We start from the raw sequence: 25,796 nt of genomic DNA, 5'->3' as shown, positions 1-25,796 counted from the left end.
TTACTGTCACGTTTTTGTTGCCCAGCAGATCACCTGACTTCCGGTGTGGGACGGTGTTGTTTGTTCTCACACACTAAAACATCAAAAGATGTGAGGCAGCGCTCATATATTTAATACTTGTATATATATATATATATATATATATATATGGAAGCTATGTATGTTATTTTGAGTTATTAGTCAACATATCAGCTGTTTCTCTTTACGTTGTGCCTTGGAGCTCTATTTTCCCCATTTTTGCAGTTGTTTCTTAATTAAATTTGAGTTCTACAACGTGTTGCGGGCCAATAAAAATTGAGCTTGGGACAACCCTGGTTTAGTTGTACTTTGTTGAGACTGTTGGAGAGACAAACATAAAAAACTCTCCCTTTGCCAAGAACATGAAGCGCTTCAAAGAAGCTTTGCGGACTTATTTGTCCTCCAGAGAGGAGCCAGGACTATTTCTACTTGATAAATACCAGGGGTGAACAGATCCAGATTTCACTATATTGATATTTGGATCTGTCCGTAAGCATTGATACCAACCTTAGTATTATTATTGGCATTGTTGATATTGTTCTACTTATATATTGTTATATGGTTTACAAACCCTTGGCCATGTCTTAAACCGGCATGTGAATACCTCGGCATGGATAGAAGGATGTTTACAAACTCAGGGAAAAAGAGCATGTGCACAGGAGGGCCTCTTTGGCAAAAAGCCAAACAATTTGAACGAGAGCCTGTGGTAGTTCCTGCTTTTGTTGACTTCATTTGCAATACTGACTTCATTGTGCTCCAACAATTTTATGTAATGAAAGGGGAATAAGGAAATACATGGTCTCACATTTTGCCTTGTAAGTAAGTTTGTTGATAAAAATATTTGTTTTGTATGGCTGTGTGTTTTATTCTGATTATAGTCACGATCAACACATTAAAGGCAAAAAATTGATTTTGAAAATTCCCCAGTAAAAAAATCAAAGTATAGGTTTCGGCATTACTTGCCCAGTATTTACTTGGTATCGGATTGATAACAACGTTCGTAGTATCGCACCCCTAGTAAATATACCATTAATGCTAATAGCTATTCAAGTGCTTTGAGTGCCTTGGAGGTGGAAAAGCGCTATACAAGTGAAAGACCATTTACCATATTAAGTACAGCTTGAAATGGAAGTTGTGTTGCTAATAGAGCATCTTTGGCACCATTTAAAATACAATTCCGATTTGAAGGGTATGTTTGATATTTATTTTCTTTTGAAAATATACCCATAAATTTGTCATATGAAAACAACGATACAACCTTGAATATTTTATCACAACAGAATCACACAAATAAACCCCCACATCCCTGCCATACAAATCACCCACCCCACCCCTGACACTGAAAATATTTCCAAACAAAGAAACAATACAAGATTCCACTACGAGTTTGAAATTGACACCTATTTAAATAGCCAGGGCCCCTCGGTGCCCCAGGGAAGAATTGAAGAGGTGTGATAAATAATATATTTTTTGAAATGCGGGGAAATTTAAGCTATAAATCTGTGAGGCGTAGCTTTGTCTTGTCCCAAAGAGGGCACAATCCAGTAAATCTTTGACATTGTGTCTGGCCGCAGAGTCTTTTATATCATATGAAAGGATCTCTTCTGGCAACAAAAACTGCCTGTGATTTATTGTCTTATAAAACACCATTAACATGCCATTGCTATCGCTGCAAGCTTTTCTCCTGTGATAACGCCGCTGACCAGTCTTATTTGTTTGTGCTGTCTTGCAAAGTGAACTCTTTGGTGAAGGCAAAGCTCACACCTCAGACGACACACCTCAAGCCTAATGTTCCCCTGACTTCTGTTAAATTCCCATATGTTGGACTTGAACTATTTCTAAATGTATGCAGCATTTCTCGTTAGGAGTGTAACGGTACATGTATTGGTAATATGTTTTTTTGGTATGGTACAGACATACCATTTTCTCACAGGTACACATTAAAAGTGAGGGACAGGATGAGTGCATCACCGATACACGTCTATTCGGTAAACAAATACAGCGCGGCCCATCCTTTGGCAAGCAGGAGCCATGGCGAGCATTCGTGAAGCTGGAACTATTAATGCTGCACTTCAGGCAATAAGGAAATGTCATTTAATAATAATTAATAATAATAATTCACACTGTTCAAACTGTTGCTGTTGCACTTTCCTAAAAAGAAACGCTCTAAAGCGGGCCTTACATCCCGACGTACAAATTTTTGGGGGGAAATCTGTTGGCCGTGGCCGGCATGTAGAAGAAGTAGAGTATCAGGGAGGTTGCTAGTGTGTCGTTCTTATGGAGCAAGTAATTCGTGACACTCACGTGCTTGCCGCTCGCCCTCCATGAGTGTGGCGTGCGACTCGTGCGTTCTAGGTGCGCTTCATGTAAGGCAGACGTACCCTGACTGGGCATCGTTCGAGGTTCGTGCAGCCCACTCACTTCGATTGCAAGATAGGCATACTGGCTTCCTACGGCACCTACGGCTGTCGTAATGGGGAAAACCAGAGTGTACAGCGGGAAGAGCCGCCCGCCGTGGCCGGATAGGGCGCATTAATGACGGATACGCTATTGAGCAGCCGCCGTGCGTCCACGGGAGAACCAGAGTGTACAGCTGGAGGAGCCGCAGCCGTGGCTGGGCAATGTACACAATGTACTTTTAAACTTGCGACACACTCAAGGGTCACACAGTCCTCCTCTCCCTCACCCTTGCGACCTGGCTGTGTGCAACGTTTTCCTGCGTGCACGCAAAAAATAATTTGCGTCCAATTTTCTTCCTACGGGCTTTGCGTGCTGTCTGCGGGTTTGAAAATCCGTGTGGGCCACGTGCATGTTTCTTGCGATTTTCCTCATTTGTGCACGTAGGCAGCACGTAGGAGCACGTACGTCAGGACGTAAGGCCCGCTTAAACCATAAGTGTCCTAAGTGCAACCTGAGGGCCATTTTCAAACTACTGCAGCTTGTTTTTTATTGACCCTTTATTGAGCTTATTCTCAAAATGAAATTCATTCATTATAAAGAGAATAACATCTATTAATATTGTTATTATATTAATATTATTATTATTACTTAAGTAGTTCCCTCTTGTTACTAAAACTTGCCTGCTTAAGTCGACGTCAACATACGTGCTCAATCGCTTTTGGCAATTTGAGACCCAAAAGGGTCATTTCTATGTAAAATCGGTGTTTATGTTGACGTGTTGTAGTATTGTTAAAGCACTGTATGTAACATTCAAATGTGCTGCAAACGTTACACCCTCCTCCTGCTTTGACAACGTCTTCTTTTTTATTCGGGCCAAAAAAAAAAATTGTGCCAAATTTTATGCTGTTTTTTTAATTGTAAAAAAATACACATCTGTTCTTTTAAACCATGAATGGTCACATATGCTCGCTGCAGGTGGTGGTGTATATATTTATATTTTTTTAGTTTCAAGAAATGGCCGCACGGTGGTCTGGTGGTTAGCATGTTGGCCACACAGTCAGGAGATCGGGAAGACCTGGGTTCGACTCGCCACTGGGCATTTCTGTGTGGAGTTTGCATGTTCTCCCAGTGCATGCGAGGGTTTTCTCCGGGTACTCCGGTTTCCTCCCACATTCCAAAAACATGCATGTTAGGTTAATTGGCGACTCTAAATTGTCCATAGGTATGAATGTGAGTGTGAATGGTTGTTTGTCTATATGTGCCCTGCTGGCAACCGGTCCAGGGTGTACCCCGCCTGTTGCCCAAAGTCAGCTGGGATAGGCTCCAGCATGCCCCGCGACCCTAATGAGGAGAAGCGGTATAGCAAATGGATGGATGGATAGTTTCAAGAAATGTAATCTAGAGCCAGTTGATATAGTCCCGATAACTTTATGATCGCGAAACAGCGTGAAATTACAACAGCGACATAACCACTGTCTAGTAACATAGCATTAAAAGGTGCACAGAGTGAATTCCTGTTTAGTGCATAGTAATCTTCAAAATAAAAGAACGACCATGTTTATCTGGGTTCTTCCACAGCAACTAACAAAATGCACCCATTTTTTTTTTTTATTGTAGGAAAGATTTACGTATATACAAAAGATTTTTGAATATTGTCATTGCAGTTAAGACATTTTTTTAAAATATAATTCTATAGAATTGCCTTCCAGGATTTTGACGTTTTTTGTTTCATTTAAAAAAGCCATTTACACAAAAACTGAGCAGGTTCATTTTTTGCATTTCGACCTTAGAACTGAGGTACATAGCGACTCCTGATTGTGGTGTACCGTTACACCCCTACCTTTAAGTGTATAATAAGTGACTTTGCATACAAACATACAGTATATCATCTTGTGTGACAATACTGTTATCACAAGGATCCAACAAGAACAAAGGCCTGGGAAAATGCTTAGACCCCATCATTTTAATATGATAAGAAAGGCAATGCGTGCACATGCACAAAGAAAGACACAAATGCAACATGCGCACACTGGTGCACGCACACATGAACACAACACACACCTTTCACACTGCAGCTAAGATGGGTATTAGACAATTTAGTCCTGACATATTGCCGTGATGATCGCTATCGCCGCGCACTGAATGTCTCCCGTTACCCCCAGTAGCTCTGTCCTTCACTTTGATGTCACGGCGAGTCGACAACATCATTACTCATCACGTCACCACTGATACACATGCCGAGTGCAGCACTATATCACTCCCATATTGATATGTTGGTTATAGTATTATATTCAATGTAATGTATGAGGACATTGTTTCATAAACACGTTCACGGTTTCACTTTGATATTCACATGATCACAAGATCACCTCCATTGACAGCCACTATATTAGTACATCACTTTCATTGGTCACAAATCCACTGTGTCATATAAAACAACTTTGTCAGCTGATATGTGTGCACTGTGTTCTTGCCGTCGTGTGCGCCAGTCTGCGTCATGTTCAGATCATTTTCATATTGACTCGACGAGGGCCGCTTGTTTCTGTCACTTCATTTGAGGCCCCGTTTGACTTGCGCGGGACATACTCGATGTCAAAGTTGCTCTTATGACGTCCTTTCCCTCGGCTCCAGGCAAACAGAAGCAGGAAGCAGAAGACGACCACACCTAGGAAAGACAGGCAGCCCATGGCTGTGGATATAATGATAGTCTTAATGTCGATGGGGACTGTCATGTTGTACAACACAGTCCCATTCCCCGAAGTGTTGTTTGAGTCTGTCAAATAATTTGAGCTCCTGTTGCTATTGTGAGACCTGTCCCCAATGCCCAGACTCTTCACAGCTAAAGATGCAGACAAGCTGGCATTGCCAGCAGGGTTACTCGCGATACACAAGTACACCCCGCTGTCATGCAGCTCTGCGGCCTTGATCTCCAGTGTACCATCTGGTTGGACTTCCACCCGGCCACTGCTCTTGGCTGTGACGTAGCGTCTGTGAGGTGTAATCCAGACCACTGACGGCCGCGGCGCTCCCTCGGCCATGCAGCTCAGGCGGGCAGGTTGACCCTCATCAGCCATTAGCAGTTGTGTTGTGTTTGGTCCGATTTGAGGCTTGGTGCAGGTCATGTACCTAGAGACCAGTGGTTCTTTGAGCTCACGCAGAGTTTTTCCCAGGAGGTGCTCAGGGGCGCTGCACTCCGGCTGGATGTCAAGAATATGCAGGGATGAGGGCCTGTAGCTATTCAGCAACCAAAGCAATCTGCAGTCGCACACTAACGGGTTTCCACCCAGACAAAGTCTCTGGAGGCTGTCTGGTGATGCAAACACCCCCCTCTCCAGAGAGTCCAGGCGATTTTGTGACACATCCAGTAGTTTCAAAGATTTCAGGCCAATAAACGCAAAGGTCTCAATAGAAACAAGCTGAGCACCTTGGAGACGGAGCTCCATCAAATGCGGGAGGTGGCCCAGCTCTCCTTGATGGATATGCTGAATGCGGCAGAAAGACAAGTTGAGATGTGTGAGGTAGGGCAGGTGGCGCAATGCTGCACCAGGGAAGGCAGAAAGATTAGTGTTAGTTACGAATAAGGTTGTGAGGTTGAGGCCATGCAGTGAGAGAGGGGGGAGCGTGTCCAACCAGGGCCAGTAATCAATCTCTAGTCGGCGGAGACAGGATAGCCTCTTGAAGGAGAAAGGCTTAAGAAAACTAATACTCAAGTGACGCATACATAGTTCCACTAGGTTGTGTAGATGTGCTAGAGCATCAGTGGGGACCACAGTGAGGTTGGAACGTTCCAGGGTCAGACTCTGGAGTCCAGTTAAGCCCATGAAGGCCCTCTGAGAGACGAAAACAAGTTCGTTGTCACCCACCTCAAGGGATGCCAACTTGCGCAGATCTTGAAAGGCATGGTCCAGTAGAACCACCAGTCTGTTGTGGCTGAGGTCAAGCCGGGTGAGGTTGGTCAAGCCTGACAGCACACCCGCAGGTACGAGCTGGAGCATGTTGCTGCGAAAGTTCAGTGAGCGGAGAGCAAGTTGACAACGGAATGATCCAGTTTCCACCACACTGATGAGGTTGTCGCTGAGATCCAGGTCCTCTAGCTGCCCGAACGAAGAGAAGTTGTCTGGTGTGATGGTGCGTAACTTGTTCTTGCTGAGATCCAGGACTCGAGTCTCTATCGGGATGCCTTCAGGGATGGTGCTCAGACGCCTGCGGTGGCAGCTCACTGACTTAGTCTGGGCAGAGCACTCACATCGGGCTGGGCAGCTCAGGGCCGAGCGGGCCAGGAGAAGCAGTACGGCCCCACCCAGGAGGAGGTGGTAGTGGAGGGCTGGGTGTCGCATGACTCTTTTACCCACGTTGCCCACTGTCATCGCACGGCTCTACGCGTCCAGAACACCATCACGCTCAGGCCCTGTCAGACAGTGCACGAAAAAGAAAAGCATTAGTGGACTCCATTCTCTGTTCAGACTATTTTCATTTGTTTGCCCTTTGCCTTTTTACACCTTACATCTCCTTAAACAGCCTTAAAGTTCTCTCCTCCTTTAATGAACTGTCACTTTCCCGGGCTTGGTGGAAATAATGGAATTAAACTTAGAGCAGGGCAAGGCACAATGTGAGAAATATCATCTGCAGAAAAATGTTAACGTTCATCAGAGGGTAGCACAAAAGGTTGCAGGCTAACTGGAGATGTCTTATGCTAAGAATGTTTCAGCCCAGTGGTGAGAAATGACCCTCATTACACCGCGGTGATGGTAATAGCCTGGCTGCTAATATTTTGTGCCAGCCTGTGCATATTTGGTGGGGGCTCAAACAATCATAAATGAAGTGGCAGTAAATGTTTGCTCCCATAATGCTAATCTCTAAGCATACATGACCCCATTGCACACATATGTAGATCTACAAGGCATACATTTATCTCAAAGAGTCTTCTCTGTTCTTGCTGGCTCTGCTGGGAATTGACATGCTTGATCCACAACAGAATAGGATGAAATATGGAAACGCAAAATCAGATGCAGAGACTCCTAGCATGATTCCCTTTGTTTCAATGCTTTATTGCGATGTCAGTTTGTGTTAACTCCACTGCTATATTCTATTGCACTCATTCCTTCATTGAGCCATCTTTCAAAGCAGCAAGCACAGGTTTAGTTAAGCACAGTCCCTAGAGGTTAGAGACATTATGGCATTGGCAGTATCACGAGAGGCTTTGAACACCCTGAAAAGTTTAAAGGGCAAACTTCTTCTCGGTAATTCTACATTTTAGAAGATAATTAACAGTCATAAGAACAGTTACATTCAATTCCATTTCTTTGCACCACAACGAGTCCTCAGACATCAAAGAAACTAAACTTTAAATTCACTTTAAATGTCCTAAAATGAGTTCGATACAGCTTTGTGCTTGACTTTAACTCATGAAGTCCCTAAGTGATGCATAGGAAACACTGTGGAGTAGTTGTCATGTGACAGTCATGTGGCTATCCCAGGATAGTGACAAAAATGGCAGCAAATCTTTTGTCGTTAAACGTCATTTAAAAGCCTTTTAGCAATTTTATTTACATTTACTCCATTACATTTACATTTAATATGGTGTGAAATATTACAATTCTACTGTTGTGACTATGTTTGTTGAATGTATCATAATAATCATATTTGAAAAGTATTCGTTTTTTGCTCAGTGCAAAGTACACCTGTGGTCAGCTACTAAACACAAAACTGTCAAGCTGAGTTATTTTCAAATCAGGAAAAATAAAGATGTCCCGATCACAATCCCGGACGATTTTTTTGTTTTTTTTTAATTGATCAGAAATGGAAGGGTGGGGCAGCTGTCTTTAAGTGCTTTGTTTTTGCTGCAGGCCGGAAAGTAAACTCAGCCATGTCAGCCATGTGGAAGTACTTGCAGTAGTACTGCATTGTAAATGAAAATAGCCCCACAGCCACTTGCAATGTCCGCAGCATAACAATTTCAAGGGGAGGTCTAAGCAGAGCTGCATTCAAAACCACAAATTTGAGCACCAAAGATAAAACAGAGTACAAAGCGGTTAGCAAGGCCAAAGCAACAAACTGTGGCGTTTCGGAGAAAAGACAAATATCCAAAAGAGAACAAAAAGGCAAAGCAGATCACTGAAAAGAGAGCTGAATTTATTGCTTCGGACCGCCAGCCCATCTCCGTCGTGGATTTTAGAATGTGTGTTGTATGACACAACATTGTTGATTTACAGCAATACTAGCAGATTCCAAATGTAATGAAATACGCTATGTAAAAATGTCTTATTGTGTTTACTGTAGCTGTGTTTTCAGTTCCATAATCTGTAATGACATTGTCAAAGTATCGGATGGGAAAATGTATTCCTTGGATCGGAATACATTTTCAATGAATGCCCATTCATTCAACACCCAACGTACATTGAGAGGACATCATGACAGGGTAATGAGGGGAAGAATGCAGAGTTCAACAGTAAAACATGATGATCTCAGAGAAACATTACTCTTCACCACTTGGAAAGACATCGACCTTGACAGAAAAACACCTCCCACAGCCACAGGTTGTTGAATTGACAGATGGCTATGCAGAAAGAGAGTCTGACCATAATTGCCTCATTACCAGGAGTATCTGCATTCAGCTCTTGGCTATATGTGCCAATTAGGTGTGCAAAACCCGTCCACGGGTGCTGGACAATTGAATGTGTTATGATAAAGAAAAATCCCACTGATATAAAATGTGTATTTAAAGAGATTCTGCCTAGTTGCTGAGCTGTGTCAATCCTGCCGAGGTAAGCAGATGACGAGCATCCAGGCAGACACAAGCCCTACTTTAATAGTGATGTGAGTGACAGTCAAAAATGTGCTTTGATGAGACAGGAGCCATTGAGCTGGCACTGACTCTCCTCCACCAACTCAACAGCTGCACTGCTTGCATCTTTGCATATTCTTTTTTTTAAGTCTCCATTCCTTGTGTCTGCCCATTATTAGGCTAACTCTCTTCCTTTCCACAATCCTGGCCTCGTAAAAAGCATCAGTTCATTCCACAATCCCTGCAGGGTGGGGGTTTTATCGATCGTAGCATAAGATACATCAGATGCCAGGGATGCAGCGTGTAACAAAGAGCAGGCCGTTGCCACAGCAACTACAAGCCATTACTCTCAACCGACCCATGTAGTCTGCCAATCAAATGAATGAAAAGCAGGACAAATACAGTAAGAGGAGTTGTTTTATTCATAGTTCTGTGGCCCTGGCTTTGACAGAACATACAAATTGAATACAGCTCCATTCATTCATTTTCGCTAGGCTTAGCCAAGCCTAGTTGAAGGTGTTTCCGAGCTGTCTTTCTGACTGCCTCGCTATTTGTCCACCTGTCTTTTTGCCCATCCATCTTGTGCTCCAGTAACCATCTCTGTCAGTCTACCTTATTATCTGTCCACAAGCCTGCTCCTGTCTCTGTGTATTTATCAGTCTGCCTTTCGCCGTCAGTGCATGGTTCTGCCCAGGCTTTCTGTTTTATAATTACAGGCCAGTTGTCCGGTGCTGCAGTAGCAAACTGCTAAGGTGATTTGCCTGAGAGTTGGGCGTCAGGAATAGCTCTGCTCGACGAACCCCCCCCAGAAACCTTGTAAGTTATTCACGCTTGATGCACATGATAACATTTTTCCAGTTAAACCTCGACAAGAATACAAAGAAAATGTGTATTTATGAACAAGATTAAAAAATTAAATCACCCGAGAATGTCATAAATCTGCTCTGGTCTACATTGCCACATCAATTCAATTAATTACCAAAGGATGTAAATCATGTCCTTGGATCTTATATTTTCAACTTTTAAACAGGTCTTGGTCATTTATTTCTTTCAGACAGGAACATCACATGTTTACACTTGCACAATTCAACATGTCTAAGTTTCATATGTTAACACAATGCATTATAACGAGGGAAAGGCTTCTTGAGACGTCATCTGTACTTCTGTGAAGAAGGTGTCGGACGTTTCGCTCCTCATCCGAAGAGCTTCGTCAGCGAACTAACACGTGCTGGTAGCTTAGGCCTTAAATACAGTAAGAGTGGACAACTCCTGTACGACTGAGAGCCTACACAGAGACAAAGCATTATAGTTTTACATCATCATTCTAAATACATATAAAGGGATAAATGAACATTTAAGGTTACTTTTACCTTCTTTGATTGTTCTCAAAGACAAGATGTGGCCGCTGGATCAACACGGACGCCACCTTCGTGTTTTGTCATGAGTTAAGTGTTCAGTTATCCCTTTCAGTCATCATTTATATGTATTTATATGCATCTGGAATTGTTTTCTGCATGTGAACCTATTATTCTAATACTATTTAAAAAAAATATGTTTGTGTTTTTTGGCTTTCTGGAACAGATTAATTGGGTTTACATGATTTCTTATGGAAAAAATTGATTCAGTTAGCATCCATTTTGGTTGGAGTTGGACCTTCTGGAACGGGTTACTAATGCTAACCAAGGTTCCAAAATTCAGCAAAATGTCCTTTATTGCAAAAAATGTCTCTTATTTCCAAATGTTGACAGGTATATAAACACATTTTTTTATGTTCTAGAATGCCCGTTTGGTTATGGATTAGCCTGAATTGATATCGGCTGTGTTTCTCAAGCAGAATAAAGCTGATTCTGTCAGACTTTGTCGTGATAGCAGATGGCAGGATGAATGAAAGGCTGATGGGAAATTATGTTGAGGGAGAGACAGGAAGCAGAAAGAAGCACTTTTAAAAAGGGAACTAGTTCCGTATTTACACTTTAGACTAGAAAAACGATTTCCAAAACTGAGAAACAAAATGAATTAACTGCTTGGATAATTATTGATTTTCAGTCCAAGTATATTGTATAACGCTTTCCTGCAGAGTTGTGAGGATTGTGGAGATGACTAATTCCAATTTTTCATCAGATATCTGACCAGGATTTGATCCTTCCATCCATCCATTTTGTATGCCGCATATCCTAATTATGTATGCTGGATGGTATACTGGAACCTATCCCAGCTGACGTCGGGCGAGAGGCGGGGTACACCCTGGACTGGTCGCCAGCTAATTGCAGGGACTTGATCTCAGTGGATTAAAATAATGTATGAATTGGATATGTTGCAGTGCGGTGTAAGCGGACAGATATACCGACCATATCTGTCAACCCTCCTGTTTTCCCCGGGTATTTTGCCCATCTTTCCCGTCGCTGTCCTGTTCAAATAGTTTCCTGTACATTTATATTTAACCTTGATCCCAAAAGACGCTGTCCAGTAGTTGTTATGTTTGTTTCTGTGTAGACAAAGCAGGATCAGCAACGTGTAACAATAGCTCAACTCTTTATAGCTCTAACGGCACAGTATCCCTTCTTCTGGTTCTGGTCTAGAGCCTTAAGCTTTCTGTGTAATGGAGTATATAACCATTTAGCAACACAATACTGTTGATGATAATGGTGATGATATCCACGCTTGAGTGTCAGCAATCTGCAAAGACAATTGTCATATGCTGTGTTGCTGCTTTGCGGCCACCTGTCTGCGATCTTTTGCAGTGCACTGCTGGACCTGCAGAGGCGGAGCCACCCGTGCACACCTGCAAACAATTAATCACCTGGCCTTCTTAAACCTGGTAGTTAGACTTGGTCATTGCCGGATTGTTCCTCGAACGTCATCCGCTCTCCGTTTATCCCTGCCTCGTGTTAGTCCTCCTTGTGTGAAGTAGCTTTCTGGTCGTTGTTGTGTATCCAGTTACTGTGAATATTTGTTCCTGCCTGGCTACCCCCTGCAGTTTCTTACCGTTAGTTTAGCTTGTATAGTGTTCCCTCCTTTAACACGGCGGTTTAGGTTCCAAAAAATACCAGTGCTAGGTGAAATCCGTGTAGTTGAGGTTTTGTTTATATGTCTTTATGTTAATGATATATTTTTTTGTTTACTGGATATGCTTTTCGTTTACAGCAGGGGTCTCAAACGCACTACCTAGGGGCTGCTGGAGGTAGAGTCTGAGTGAGGCTGGGCCGCATCAAGTATTGGGACTAGGGCTGGGAATCTCGGGGTACCTCACGATACGACACGCGATACATGGCTCACAAGAACAATAATATCTTGATACAGTAACGGTTAATCAAAAAAATAATAATTTCACAGTTTATATTTTGCTGCATTCAGCTGGGATAGGCTCCAGCTTACCTGTGACCCTAATGAAGACAAGCAGTATAGAAAATGGGTGGAATTTTTTTACCACATTTTTGAAGTGCCTCACTTACTCTTAGTTCCGTGTAGGCTTATGTGTGCATACTACGAGTAACATTGGCTTGTCGCAGGCCGTATTACAGTCATCTTGAAAGACAAGTCGCGGGCCGCAAAATGTGACTCGGCGGGCTGCAAATGGCCCACGGGCCACGAGTTTGACACCGCTGGTTTACAGGATATGTTTTTTCATTGATTATACAGTATGTTTTTTTCGTTTACAGTATGTTTTTTTATAGAGATATGTTTTATTATATATGTTTCATTCGTTTACAGTATATGTTTTTTTGTTTACAGGATATGTTGTTTCGTTTATTATATATGTTTAAGGGCTGTAAAACCCCTCACCACACACTTTATACATTATTCTCAGACATAAGAACATATATATGTTGCGCACAAAGAGGCGCAGATCACGCCTTGGTCCATGGGATGAGTCAGCGATGTAGTGTTTCCAAAATAAGCTTGTCTCATCCATATTTAAAACTTGTTCAGGCTTATATCCCCCTTCCTCGATGATGGCTTTAAATTTGTTCATGTACACCTCTGCCCCGGCATCCGCAGAGGCGGCCTCTCCGTGGTCTTGTTGCTGACAGCCCTTTTTAAATTCTTGTTAAAATTTCTTACTGATGACGTACTTACGTTATTTTCCTCCTCTTTATGGTACGGACCGGAGATTCATTATTCCCGTAATGTCGCCCTACAACTGCGTAAGTTCTATCTTCTTTCAGCATGTCCAGAATTCCAACTTTTTGTGCATCTTCCTCTGCCTTTTGGGTGCAACTGCAGGTGCCTTTGTCAGTGCAGAGCGTTTAGTCGACATTGTGAGTTTTGTCGGGGAGAAAACTTGCAAACATACAGCACTAAAGAGCCACGCTGCTAGCGATCGAACAATGATGTAAATTAGACAAGCTGAACGCATTCTGTACTGTATAGCAGTGGTCCCCAACCCCTAGGCCGCGGCCCGGTACCGGGTCGTGGGTCATTTGGTACCAGGCCGCGCAGAAAGAAATGAGAAATGTTTTATTTTGAAAAGTGGCTTGATTCTCTCTGTTACATCCGTCTCACTTGACGCATGTCCATTGTGCGTGTGCTAACTTTGTCTCATGCCGCACAGATAGACTACTACTGTATTTTTACCATTTTTCTTTCACCTCATATTTGGTGTCAAATGCTGATACTATGTGGGAATGCATAAAGGTAAGTTTTGATGACTTATTGAGTGCTAATGTGCACATTTGTCTCAAGTTAATTCATGCTAGCGCACTGCCTTTTACCACACACGTCAAACACACGTTACACCCCTAAGCATTTGCACCACTACATGCTTATGAATTTATCCTCCGAGTGGCTCGTTTCATTTTTGATGGTCAGGCTGACCTGAATGGCATATGCAGAGAACCACACAGACACATTTCTCAGGGCATTTTTTAGAAGCACTCGGAGCCAAGCGTGGCATCGGCAAAACGGAAAGCAAACGCATCCCTTAGAATTCTGGGTAAATGGTAATAGTGAGGAGGGTCATTGAGAAGGGCAGCCTACAGGGTTGAGCATTTTGGGATTTGGTTCTGAATTGGATTAGAGTCACAGTGAAACTGCTTAGGATGTGACAACTGAAAAGGAGCTGTAGGGTGATGCATGAGTCACTGTGAGAGGAAAGACGAGGCAGAAAAATAAGAGAGACGAGTGCGGAATAAAGCAGAAGTGCATGAAGCCATGAGGAAAGTCAGGCTTACAAGATAAGACCTTGTTTTGCTTTGACTCAACCGTGATTTCTAATGTGCGTTTATCTTAGGAAAACGACACAAACTGATTGGAGTCCTTCCAGGAAAGACCAGGGAAAGCTCAGTGAGCGTGTTGATTTCAATGTATAGGGCAATCTGTCAAGATCAGCACTGTTAAATCCCTCTTCTTCATCACCACTTCACACAATCTTAGGCTTTTGACATTAGAGCTGGGAATTGATCTGAGAGTGAGAACTTCACTCAACTAAAGACAATTAATTTTTAAAACGACTCTCGGATACAATATTGATCTTTATGAGTCTTTATGAATTAATAATGAAGCTTCTTGCTGACTTTTCTTCTAGCTGCTAGGTTTCCACTGAAAATGTGTCATTTGAAACATTCCGGCTTCAAAGTGTCACCTGATCATAACACATCACAGCTGTAGTTAGACCCATTTTTTGGGATGCTGCATTTACACGCTCCTCAAATACCACAGTTTATAGTAATAATAATGCTTACAATAACAATTATTATATTCTTACAGTTGTATTATATATATACAGTATATACACTCCTGATCACAATCTTAAGACCAGTTGAAAATTGCACCCACCGTTTGACGACCCTGCACCATCTGAAGCTCCAGTGTTCCACTGAATGAGGCGTTGAAAGAGACAAGGTCTTTGAATTAGTTTTTTGTTTTTTTAACCCTTTTCCCACAGATGCCATCGGATGGTTATTGCGCTGCACTCTGCACCAGTAAGGGCCTTAATTTGGGTCGAAGACCGCCCTGTGCCTTGATGGACAGTCAATCAGATCCTCCGGCTCAGCGCAGGTGTCATTTTTCTAGGTCTGCCACTTGACTTTTTTTGTTCCAACCTCAGCAGCAATGGCACGTTATGAAAGGCCTTGCTTTTGCAGCTCAACAATCCAACCACGTTCAAAAAGCGAAAGCTTCTTAGTTTTAGCCATCAGGAGGGCATGACAGTGTGAATGCCTGACAGAAAATGAAAATATTGCAGATTTTGGCTTTTATAGCCTGTAGTCTTCAACTTTTGATCAGGTGATAAACAACCTATTTCAGTTTTTTTGTTTTGTTTTGTTTAAATTACAAGTTCCAAATGCTTTTTGTGTCACTCCCCCTTCTTGCTTTTGCATATTGTAGCTCTACTTAAAACCTCATTTAGATCCAAATGTGCAAAATGCAAATTCCAGCAATTTTTCAACTGGTCTTAAGATTTGGATCAGGTCTGTATATTGGGAGTGTCACGAAATCTTGCGAGATCAAGACGTGACGCGATTTCGCGTTCAGAAAAAACCCAAAAATTGTACGCTAATTGGAGAATGTACGCAAACCGAGGCAAAATTTTGGCGTAAATATTTGATGTTATCCAAAAAACGCGCCAACCACGCTAACACGTATTGTATATTCCATGATGCATTTTCTTTACAAATATTCTGTGGATTCACATTCATTTTACCAAAAGTATTACAATATTATACATTGTTGTTTTATTAGTACACTAGTTGCAGTGTGCTACAATCATCATATTGAGCTCCTTAATACTTAATATTAATAAGTCATACTAAGCAGCCCTAAAGTTAGATTTGCCCTCATACACAGCTTTACAGGCTCGGTCCATTTTGTTTTTTTTTGTGAATGTGCATAATAATCTCAGCGATAAAGCCTTTCTCCTCGTCCTACAGCCTTGCTAACACGAGGCTTTGAATTCATTTGCATGCTTGCAATTACTTTTCACCTAACCTCACATTCATCTAAGAAGAATGACTCCTGCCTCCACTGCAAAGAAATTTAAAGCGTTTGTTCCAGTTGTTTGCCTGTACGAAACCCCCTGCAGTATTTCTTCGCAGGAGTCATAAAAACTATACCTCAATGTATTGGTTTCCCTTCAAATATTAAACCTATGCCTGACACTGCTGCTTTGCTCATTTCCACTTATAACAACGGCATGAATAATGGAATTATTTCACATGAGCGAGTTAAAATGTAGGCGATTATCACTGCAGTGTGAGCATACAGCGTAATATAGTGTGCATGATAATTGACCTGAGAGGACATGCTGTTAAAACATTCATTCTTCATGCCCCTACTTATTGATGCATGTGCTATCTGAGTGTAAATTACCTTTACATCACGCTAGCAGAGCTTAACTTGGAATTTGATGGTGATTTCGACACAGGGCTGTTCTGATTTGATACATAGGATTCAATAATGATGGTGATAACATATTCATTTCCTTTTCCTTTTAAAACTGCCGGATCCCAATACAGGGGGAAGTGTGCTTGCATTTTTGTTGCCATGGTAACTGCTAAGACACTTGTATCAATATACACTCCTGATCAACATCTTAAACAGTTGAAAAATTGCTAGAATTTGCATTTTGCACATTTGGATCTTAATGAAGTTTTAAGTAGAGCTACAATATGCAAAAGCAAGAAGGGGGAGTGAGACAAACAATATTTGGAACTTTTTAAACTAAATCAAAAACAAAAAAAAGTGAAATAGGTTGTTTGTCACCTGATCAAAAGTTTAATACCACAGGCTTTAAAAGCCAAAATCTGATAAAAATGTTCATTTTCTGTCAGGCATTCACACTGTCATGCCCTCCTGATTGCTAAAACTAAGAAGCTTTTTCTTTTTGAACGTGGTCGGATTGTGGTGTAAACATTTGATCAGCTGACAACAACCTATTTCAGTTTAATTTTTCAAAATGCTTTTTGTCTCATTCCCCCATTTGCTTTTGCATATTGTAGCTCTACTTAAAACCTCATTAAGATCCAAATGTGCAAAATGCAAATTCTAGCAGTTTTTCAACTGGTTTTAAGATTTTGGTCAGGTCTGCACACGTGCTGTACGTCCACTTAACCGGAGGAATGTCAGCTAAAAGCTCAACAAAACCAATTTTAGAAAAACACAAGTCAATTCAAACAGCAATCACTCAAATGGGGCAAATGTTGAAAACAAGCAAGTAGTCCAAGACAAGCATACAGATTGTCATGAATAATCTCAAAAAACAAAACACCAATGCAACAAACTTAGCATTGTTTGAAAGCTAACATTCAGCCCTTCCCTCTGAACAAGGATCATTCCTTTACCGCTAAAACTCACTGAACAAAGTCTCCCCTTTACTCTGTCACCAAGATCATCTACATAGACCTTGTACATACAGAAAAATGTTATTTCTTTTGGATATGTATTTTTCCATAAACAACCTAGTTTTCACATGCAGTCAAGACCAAGCTCAATTTAATGCTAATAGTGTATATTCGCCACAAATACTAACAAGCCAAATTTCCATTGTGCACTTTGTGACACACCAAATGACCACAATGCAGAGCGCAAAATGTCAGTGGAGTTTTCAGATACTCTTGGGATTTGGAGGTGGAATCGGCTCGGCTAATTAGCAAATGTGCATCCAAACTCTACCAATTAGACACCTCCAGTCTGCACCACTGGCCATGCTTCCTCTGAAGCCACGCATTGTTGAGCCATCAACAGCGGATCCTTCCACCATACAGCTTGTTGTATGTCTAATGTGCCGCAGGCTCACACAGAATGTGCCTTTATTCTGTGGACTCTAAATTTAGACAGAAATACTTAATCATTGCTCATACAGATAAATAGAGCAGTGGCTTAAAACAACCTCTCTTTGAAATGAGTGCACAAGTGCTTTCTGTTCTCAATGAGCGTCTGTGCTAGGGGCATGAATACTATGAACATCATGTGACTGCATGAGCAGAATAATGTCACAACAACACATATTATTCACATGGAGTCCTTCTGACCTGCAGTTTAAGGCTTTGAGATTCCTATTTCGCGGCTTCACTCTGAAAGGATAAATTAGTTCTACGTTAGCGTGATTGCTGGGGCGTTTGATCGGTGAAGTGACTGTATAGGGCGCTCGCTGCATTGCAGGGGAGGTGCAGCCTTTCGGTGCGGTTGAGGGGCCAGCATTTTGGGAGATGTTGGAGGTGTCCGGCGGGCGGTGCGAGTTGCCTGGGTGGGCGTGCATGCGCATGTCGCAAAACTGCATTTTACTCCGCACTTTGCTGCAGCGTATTTGTAAATGACTGCTAAGTACATGCTTATAGCTCACATAGTTATTTGTTACTCTGCATTATTTGTCGGTAGTGTCATGTCTATTTTTATCCACCTATTGCTGTGTGATGTTTGAGCTCTTTTATGACACCATGAGTAGAATTGGCATGTAAAATGGTGACCAATTTGTTGGAAGTTGAGAAGTTCATTGTAATTTGTGTTGTTACTCTTGCAAAATACTCATGAGTGCCACAATAGGCAACTTCACACAGGTACACTATACTTAAGTACCAGGACACATAAGGAAAAATGAATGAAAAAATTGTCTTAAAAATGTCAATATTATCGACTATCGGCGCTAATTTATAGCACAATTATCGACCAGCAAAATTGGTTACCGTGGCAGGCCTACATTTGTCACTTGACCAATGACCAATACTGCTATCTTAATAGCAGGATAGGATTATACCACTACTCCGCCCAGGCTTAGTGTAAGGAACCAATAGGAGGAGGGTGTTGGCAAACCAATTCCGCCCACTCTTACTGTATTTTAGGCCTAAGCTACCAGCACTTATTAGTTCGCTGACGAAGCTCTTTGGATGAGGAGCGAAACGTCCGACACCTTCTTCACAGAAGTACAGATGACATCTCAAGAAGCCTTTTCCTCACTGCTATCTTTGTTGACACCACATTGTGCAACTTTACATTTACATAAAATACAATTGAAATGTTGCAAGTCATATGTAAAACACACTCTTCCTTTCCTTTTTGTCAAAATAGCTCTGAAAGTGGTTTTGTTGTTCACACTACAGTTGTAGTGTGAAGGAGGGAATGAAAGGATGCATTAGTTGTTAAACTGTTCTACAACTTAATGTGAATTGTTGCACAGGATAGAAGTGTGAATGGTTAGGTTTGAAGTGTCCCACACAGTCACACATACACTCAACGTCCCGCTATGGTGCTCGGATGCATTAACAAGCGGAAAAGCACCAATGGAGCCAGGACAGAATGCGTTACCATGGTAACTCAAGCCAAATGGAGATATCAAAAACGGCCCTTTGTTTCTCTCCGAGGGGGCTAGGGGCAGTGTAAGGATGATTCTAAGATGAAAGTGGGCAGACATCGTTTGGAAGGAGCCATGAGAACAGATGTCTCCCTTTTCAGGACGACTGCCTGACATTGTATGTTTTTGCTTCAATCGGTCACACTATAAAATTAACCTAAGCCGGTGAATCTGAAATTGACGGCTGCTCTGTGAGGGTTTTTTTAGACAATGATTCCATGTTCACAACTCTGTCACGGTTTTTCCAAAATAAAATTAATAAATCATGCTGTTTCCTGGTTGCATACGGCTTATTGTTAGGGATGTCCGATATTATCGGTCACCAATAATTATCAGGCCGATATTGCGTTTTTATGACAGTATCAGCAATACAATAAAAGCCAATACATAGCTTTCAGAGTAACAGGTTCACAATGAACTTACCAGCTCCCTAGAAATTGCGTTGGGGGCGAGGTACCATTCCACACACCAGTCTTACGGTGTTATTTAAAGAAAGAGCTAAAAAACGTAATAGGTAACAGACAAGACACTACCAACGAATAATGCAGAAATTTTGCGACAACTATGTGAGCTCTAAACATGTAACTTAGCGGCTATTTACAACAACAATACAGCAAAGCAGGCTGGGAAACAGGAATCACTGCTGTCAAAACCAGAAACGTAAACGCTTGGCTGACCCCTATTCAGATTGGTTAAAAGATATAAATCTCATATGTACATGTAAGTTAAGTATGTAAGTACAGTTTAATAGTTGAATAAATAACGTTTTATGGTCGTTTGTAATATGTTTTATTTAAAAGTGTGGTTGATGTGCAACATGTATTAGTTGTCAATCTAAATAAATTAACTACATGGCTTACACAAGTAAGTGTGTCATGTTCTATGGTGCTGCGTTGCTGCCGCCTGTCTGCTCTGTGTTGCAGCACACCTATCATGCCCTGGAAGGAGTCACCTGGTCACACCTGCAGCCAATTACCGGGGGCCACTTTAGCTGCGCCTTTGTGTTAGCTCATTGCCAGATTGTTCCCTGCTTCATGCCTGACTCCTGCTATTCCTTGCCTCGTGTTCTTCCCTTAATTTCTGGTCCACCTAATTATTGTCGTGAGTACAATTTTTTGTTTTTTTTTCACCTGCTAAGTCCTCCACTGCGTTGTTTTTTTCTGCCATTTCCGTGTCTAGCAGCACCCTCGGTTTTTGTAGTTTGTTCCCGTGGCTAGGCCCGGTGCTTTTTGTTGTACTTTTGCTCCGTCTAGAGTCTCCTTTGTTAATACATTTTTTGTACACGGACTGTCTCCTCTCGGCATTTTGGGATCCTGTACTCTGGCCTTGGCCACCCGTGACAAAATTTACTTCATAAAGTGCCTTTCTACCAAAAAATTAAAGTTAATGCCTTTTGTTGATACATTCACACACGCACTAATACACTTGGGAAACAGACACCAAAAAGAATGTTTTAACTAAAATCCCACCCAGTAGTAATTCACATGACATCAGCTATAGAGTCATTTCAATGCAAAATATAAAACATGAAAATGATCACAATGAGCAAATTCATGTATTTTAAACGATACCCCTTTAACTAAAAATAATTAAATCTTTCCAAAAATAACAAATCAAGGCACAAGAAACACAAATATTCTTATATGTAACAATTGGCTGAAGCCAAGAGTACTGGATCCCAATTGCTGAGTCGAGACAGTCTGTGGAACAAAAATGTAACAGAAACTGTCCACACAGAAAAAACAGGAAACACAAAAATACAAAGTACAACAGAAAACAACCCAAGTCACAGGGGGAAAAAACTATAACGAAAAACGCTGCATCAGTACAAGGGTACTACAATGCTGGGAAGGAGCAGGTAACAATCTGCAATGAGTGTAGTCCACAATGCAGCTAAAGAAGGCGGGATGGTTAATTGCACACAGGTGTGTCAATTAGCTCCGCCCAGGTGGCTCAGCAGTGTGCTGCAACACATGGCAGATAGAGGGCAGCAGACAGCACACAGAACATGACGATATAAAATTAGAGCCAACAAAACAACTGTACTCATTTTAAGATAATTGTTACTTTACAACAAGGTTGCTCAAGAAAAAGATATGTGATGGACACATATCGGTATCGGAAATTGAGAGTTGGACAATATCGGGATATCGGTTTTCGGCAAAAAAGCCAATATTGGACACCCCTAGCTATTATTATTATTATTATTATTAATAAAAAAAACAAATGAAAATGTTATATTTTTTGTCTTAAGCATTTTCAAGCATAAAAATGGCTACAAGAACTAAAATGCAAGTACAGTATAAAGCATTCAAAGATGTTGATGAAAGGTAGTATTCTACACTGGTCACTAGGTGTCAGTAGTGTTACTCTTATGTTCGGTGAGACACACAACGATCAGACTTGGAACAACAGGATTTTATTGTAGGTTTGAATGATCTTGCAGCAGGCACAATAATCCCTAATAAAAATCCTTAATAAATACACGGGCTACTTTTGTGGCCGTTACCTATGCAAAGTTGAAATTCAACTCTGAACCCCTGACATCACTTCCTGTCCGCCTCTCTTTCAGGCCCCCAAAGGGACACGTGACTATATGGGTGTTATTTCATGTCTAGGGGGCTCTAATAATGTTTAAAACTGTACTAAGAAGGTTGTAAAAAGGTTTTCTATACCCTAACTACAAAAATATTCCATTTGTAAATACCCATTCTATTTTTGCGGAAATTCACTTATCACGTTGGAGTCTGGAACCCATTAACAGAGGGAATACTAGGTTGCAAATATATGATATGCTTTGATTTCTGTCAACAAAAATTCAAATTATTAGAATCATTGAGTGCTGATGATGTGTAAAGTCCATCAATCAATTTTCTATACCATTCATCCTAATTAGGTTGGACAAGCTTGAACGATCATGGTGCCAGCAACTCATACAGTGGTTTGTACAAACAAATACATTAATATTACTGGTTAGTATTTCAAATGTGTATGTATGACAGAAAACATAATTGAGAACCGCCGCTGTAATGCGATAGCTCCTTACAAGTTATTTCATGATAAACAACACATTTCATCATGTGAATAAAACACAGAGACTCAAAATGATCCAAATGCGAAACCCAGAGCACGCCCACTCGCCCGTGACTATATTTATGTGTGTAATAAAGAGTGTAATTAATGACAGCAGCAAAATTGTACAAAATAAATAATCAGAACGACTCCAAAGAAGTCTGGAATAGATCACAAGTCAGTGAAAGTGCAGTAAAATAGCAATATTGAAGTGATGGGACCAGGGGCGCCGTATGAGGGGCAAAAAATAGGACAATTCCAGGGGACTCTGACTGACAGGGGCCCCAGAAAATAGAGCTGTGGTGACGAGCTGCCTAGTGGGGGGTGATTGGGGCCCAGATTGTCCTCAATGGGCCAAGCAAACGGGCCATGGCACAAATGCACAGTGTGAGCACAGGCCAGCGGGGGTGTCGCCCCTGTCGAGCTGGCTATGCAGCAATCGAATTCATGTGTAAGTCGACTGCTATATACAGCAAGTACATTGTCAACATGTTCACATGATTATCATGACCTAATAAATCATACATTTCATTGTATAATAGGTTGTAGTGTAAAACATGCATATTTACACTACATGCTGTAATGTAAAACATGTATATTTACACTACTTGCTGTAATGTAAAACATGCATATTTACACTACATGCTGTAATGTAAAACATGCATATTTACACTACATGCTGTTGTGTAAAACATGCATATTTACACTACATGCTGTAATGTAAAACATGTATATTTACACTACATGCTGTTGTGTAAAACATGCATATTTACACTACATGCTGTTGTGTAAAACATGCATATTTACACTACATGCTGTAATGTAAAACATGCATATTTACACTACATGCTGTAATGTAAAACATGTATATTTACACTACATGCTGTAGTGTAAAACATGCATATTTACACTACATGCTGTAATGTAAAACATGTATATTTACACTACATGCTGTAGTCTAAAACAGGTATATTGAATGAGAAAATACAACAATATATTAATTAGTGTAAAGATGCACATTTAGAACATTTAAAGGGGACCTACTATGCTTTTCCTCTTTTCTGTCCTATAAACGTTGTTACAATGTTGTATTCTCGTGTTTAAACGATGCCAAGGCGTCTTTGGATGCGAGACCTGAAAGCAATTTAGGATGGCTCTGCACAATGTGTTTTTTCCATTTCTGCTGGTTTTTGTATTTTGTATGTATAACTATTTAAACTTTCATCTTGTAAATTTTCTTCCCGTTAAAAAAAAGGGGAATTTTTGAAGTGCGCATTGGCAGACATGAGCAAGTGGCAGGAATGCGAGACAGCGACCTTGAGCAAGTAAACACTCCGCCGTTTTAGGAAGCATGGATCACTGGAACAGGAAACGGCGTGCGTTAGCTGTGCGAGAATTGTTCAGTAACCGTGTGATCTCAAGAGTGAAGTGTACACGACTCGACCAAGAACTCTGGATGAGTTAAAACAGAGAATTCAGGATGAAATTCACAGTATCACAGCTGACATGTTGCAGCGGTCAATGAGGAATCTCAACAGCACATTTCAAGAATGCATTCGTATCTACGGGACGTAATTAAAAAAAAGAACGAAAATTCCATCATTGTTTCTTAAATGGCATGTTTTAAGGTTTCAATTACTATGACTAAAATATTTTTCTTCCATCACTCCTGGTTTTATTGGATTGTTAAAAAGTTCCCGTATTTTGTGTCACCCTGACTTTAATCCCCAGAATATTTTGACATTATTCTCGTAATATTATATTTCTGCCACCTAATTTTCCAAAAATTAAAACTTTATTTTGTTTAGATTGTTTCTCATATTACAACGTAAAAAAAAAATGTATTTCTCTTTAACATTCTAACTTTATGCTACTAAAATTATATTTTTCTTTATCATAATACAATGTTATTCTCGTAGAATTGTGACTTTTTGTCATAAGATTACGATTTATTTTAGTAAAATTACTGAAGGTTTTACCATTTTTGTTAGTATTCTTGTTGAATTATATGAGTAGAACGTGTCGTGGGCTTATTAAAAACAGCTGCAAGCTGCACTTTGGACACCCTTGGTTTAAAAGCCGAGGTAAAGATACTTATAGTTTCTTTTGTTTTTGATTTCTTCCAGAAACTAAAAGATTTATTCATCTCCTTTCTTACAAAATGAGTTAGCCATCTGCGTCTTGCCAAATATTCGGAACTATTCCCAAGTCAGTATCTAATGGCTGTCCGTATTCACACAACGCAACTGTGCCTGATCCTTCCCGCCACTTTATATTCTATCTCGGCAGCAAATTCATTGAAGGACACCCACACGGCCTTCATATGGTGTGAAATGATTACGTGTAAAGATGCTGCAGTTTTATTCACGTGGCTTTTTTAAGTTTACGGGAAAAGAACAAAACATTGTGTGTGCCGAATTGTTTCCCTGCCCAACTTGACAAACGTGTTGCAGAACTTTCCCATTTGTCTGATTTTACTTCAAAAATTAGCGCGTTACTTCAAGGACGCTCGGAGTATTCGGCTTCTGTCTAGTTTTAGTCTCAGGAGTTGGAACTCATCTATTTTTCATGACACGTTCACCAACTCCGTTTCCAGCACCAACATGAGATGATGCGCCAACTGTAATGTTTTTTATCTTTGTCTGTCAGTAACGCGTGTTTCAGATGTACACGTTTAGTTTCCAAGCCTTGCCTTTTTGTAGCCGAGCGAGGGGATTAGCTTCTGTTCAGCTTGTGTGAAATTCTAACGAGCATCTAAAAAGTCCAAGAAAGCCAGCATATGTTTGATTTTACCTTTTTCTCTGAATATAGGTTATGTGCGGAGACTCCACAGTTAAATAATGCCTGCGTGTTACTGTTAAAAACAAAATGGTGAAAATAAGCCCACTATGTTGTCAACATTTTTATGTTTGGCACAAAACTCAAGGGAATCATTTGTACTGACCAAGTAGAGGCTTGTTCCAATTATGTGGCGCCCATATTGATCGGGCGTATTGATTCAGGTCTGTGCTTGATTTTTAACATTCAACAGGAACTTCTTGGGCTTTAAGGAGAAGTGAAAACACAATGGAAATTACAGATGTTTCCAATCCAAATATCGATACCACAGGTAGCATCACTATCGAATCAAATCCTATGGTGCAAAAATGTTTGCCAGAGACATCCTGAGGGCTAACCTCCCGGTGTGCACAAACTACCGTTAAGTCTACATTTAAAAATATAATAGTTAAAAAAGTC

General features: G+C 41.0%; 1 protein-coding gene across 3 annotated transcripts in view; it reads right to left on the bottom strand.

Annotated features, from left to right (window-relative positions):
- Positions 1-1,354: 1,354 nt before the first annotated feature.
- lingo2b (leucine rich repeat and Ig domain containing 2b) overlaps positions 1,355-25,796 on the bottom strand; it is a 57,222-nt gene continuing 32,780 nt past the window's right edge. For all 3 annotated transcript variants that reach the window (XM_054797078.1, XM_054797079.1, XM_054797080.1), the window contains exon 2: positions 1,355-6,826. In XM_054797078.1, the coding sequence (XP_054653053.1) occupies positions 4,920-6,785 (1,866 nt within the window). In that variant the 5' untranslated portion in view covers positions 6,786-6,826 and the 3' untranslated portion in view covers positions 1,355-4,919. The remainder of the gene's footprint in view (positions 6,827-25,796) is intronic.

The sequence above is a fragment of the Dunckerocampus dactyliophorus genome, chromosome 13, assembly GCF_027744805.1.
Source record: "Dunckerocampus dactyliophorus isolate RoL2022-P2 chromosome 13, RoL_Ddac_1.1, whole genome shotgun sequence".
NCBI lineage: Eukaryota > Metazoa > Chordata > Actinopteri > Syngnathiformes > Syngnathidae > Dunckerocampus > Dunckerocampus dactyliophorus.
The sequence above is the reverse complement of the archived record's forward strand: the minus strand, read 5'-3'. Positions and strand labels throughout refer to the sequence as shown.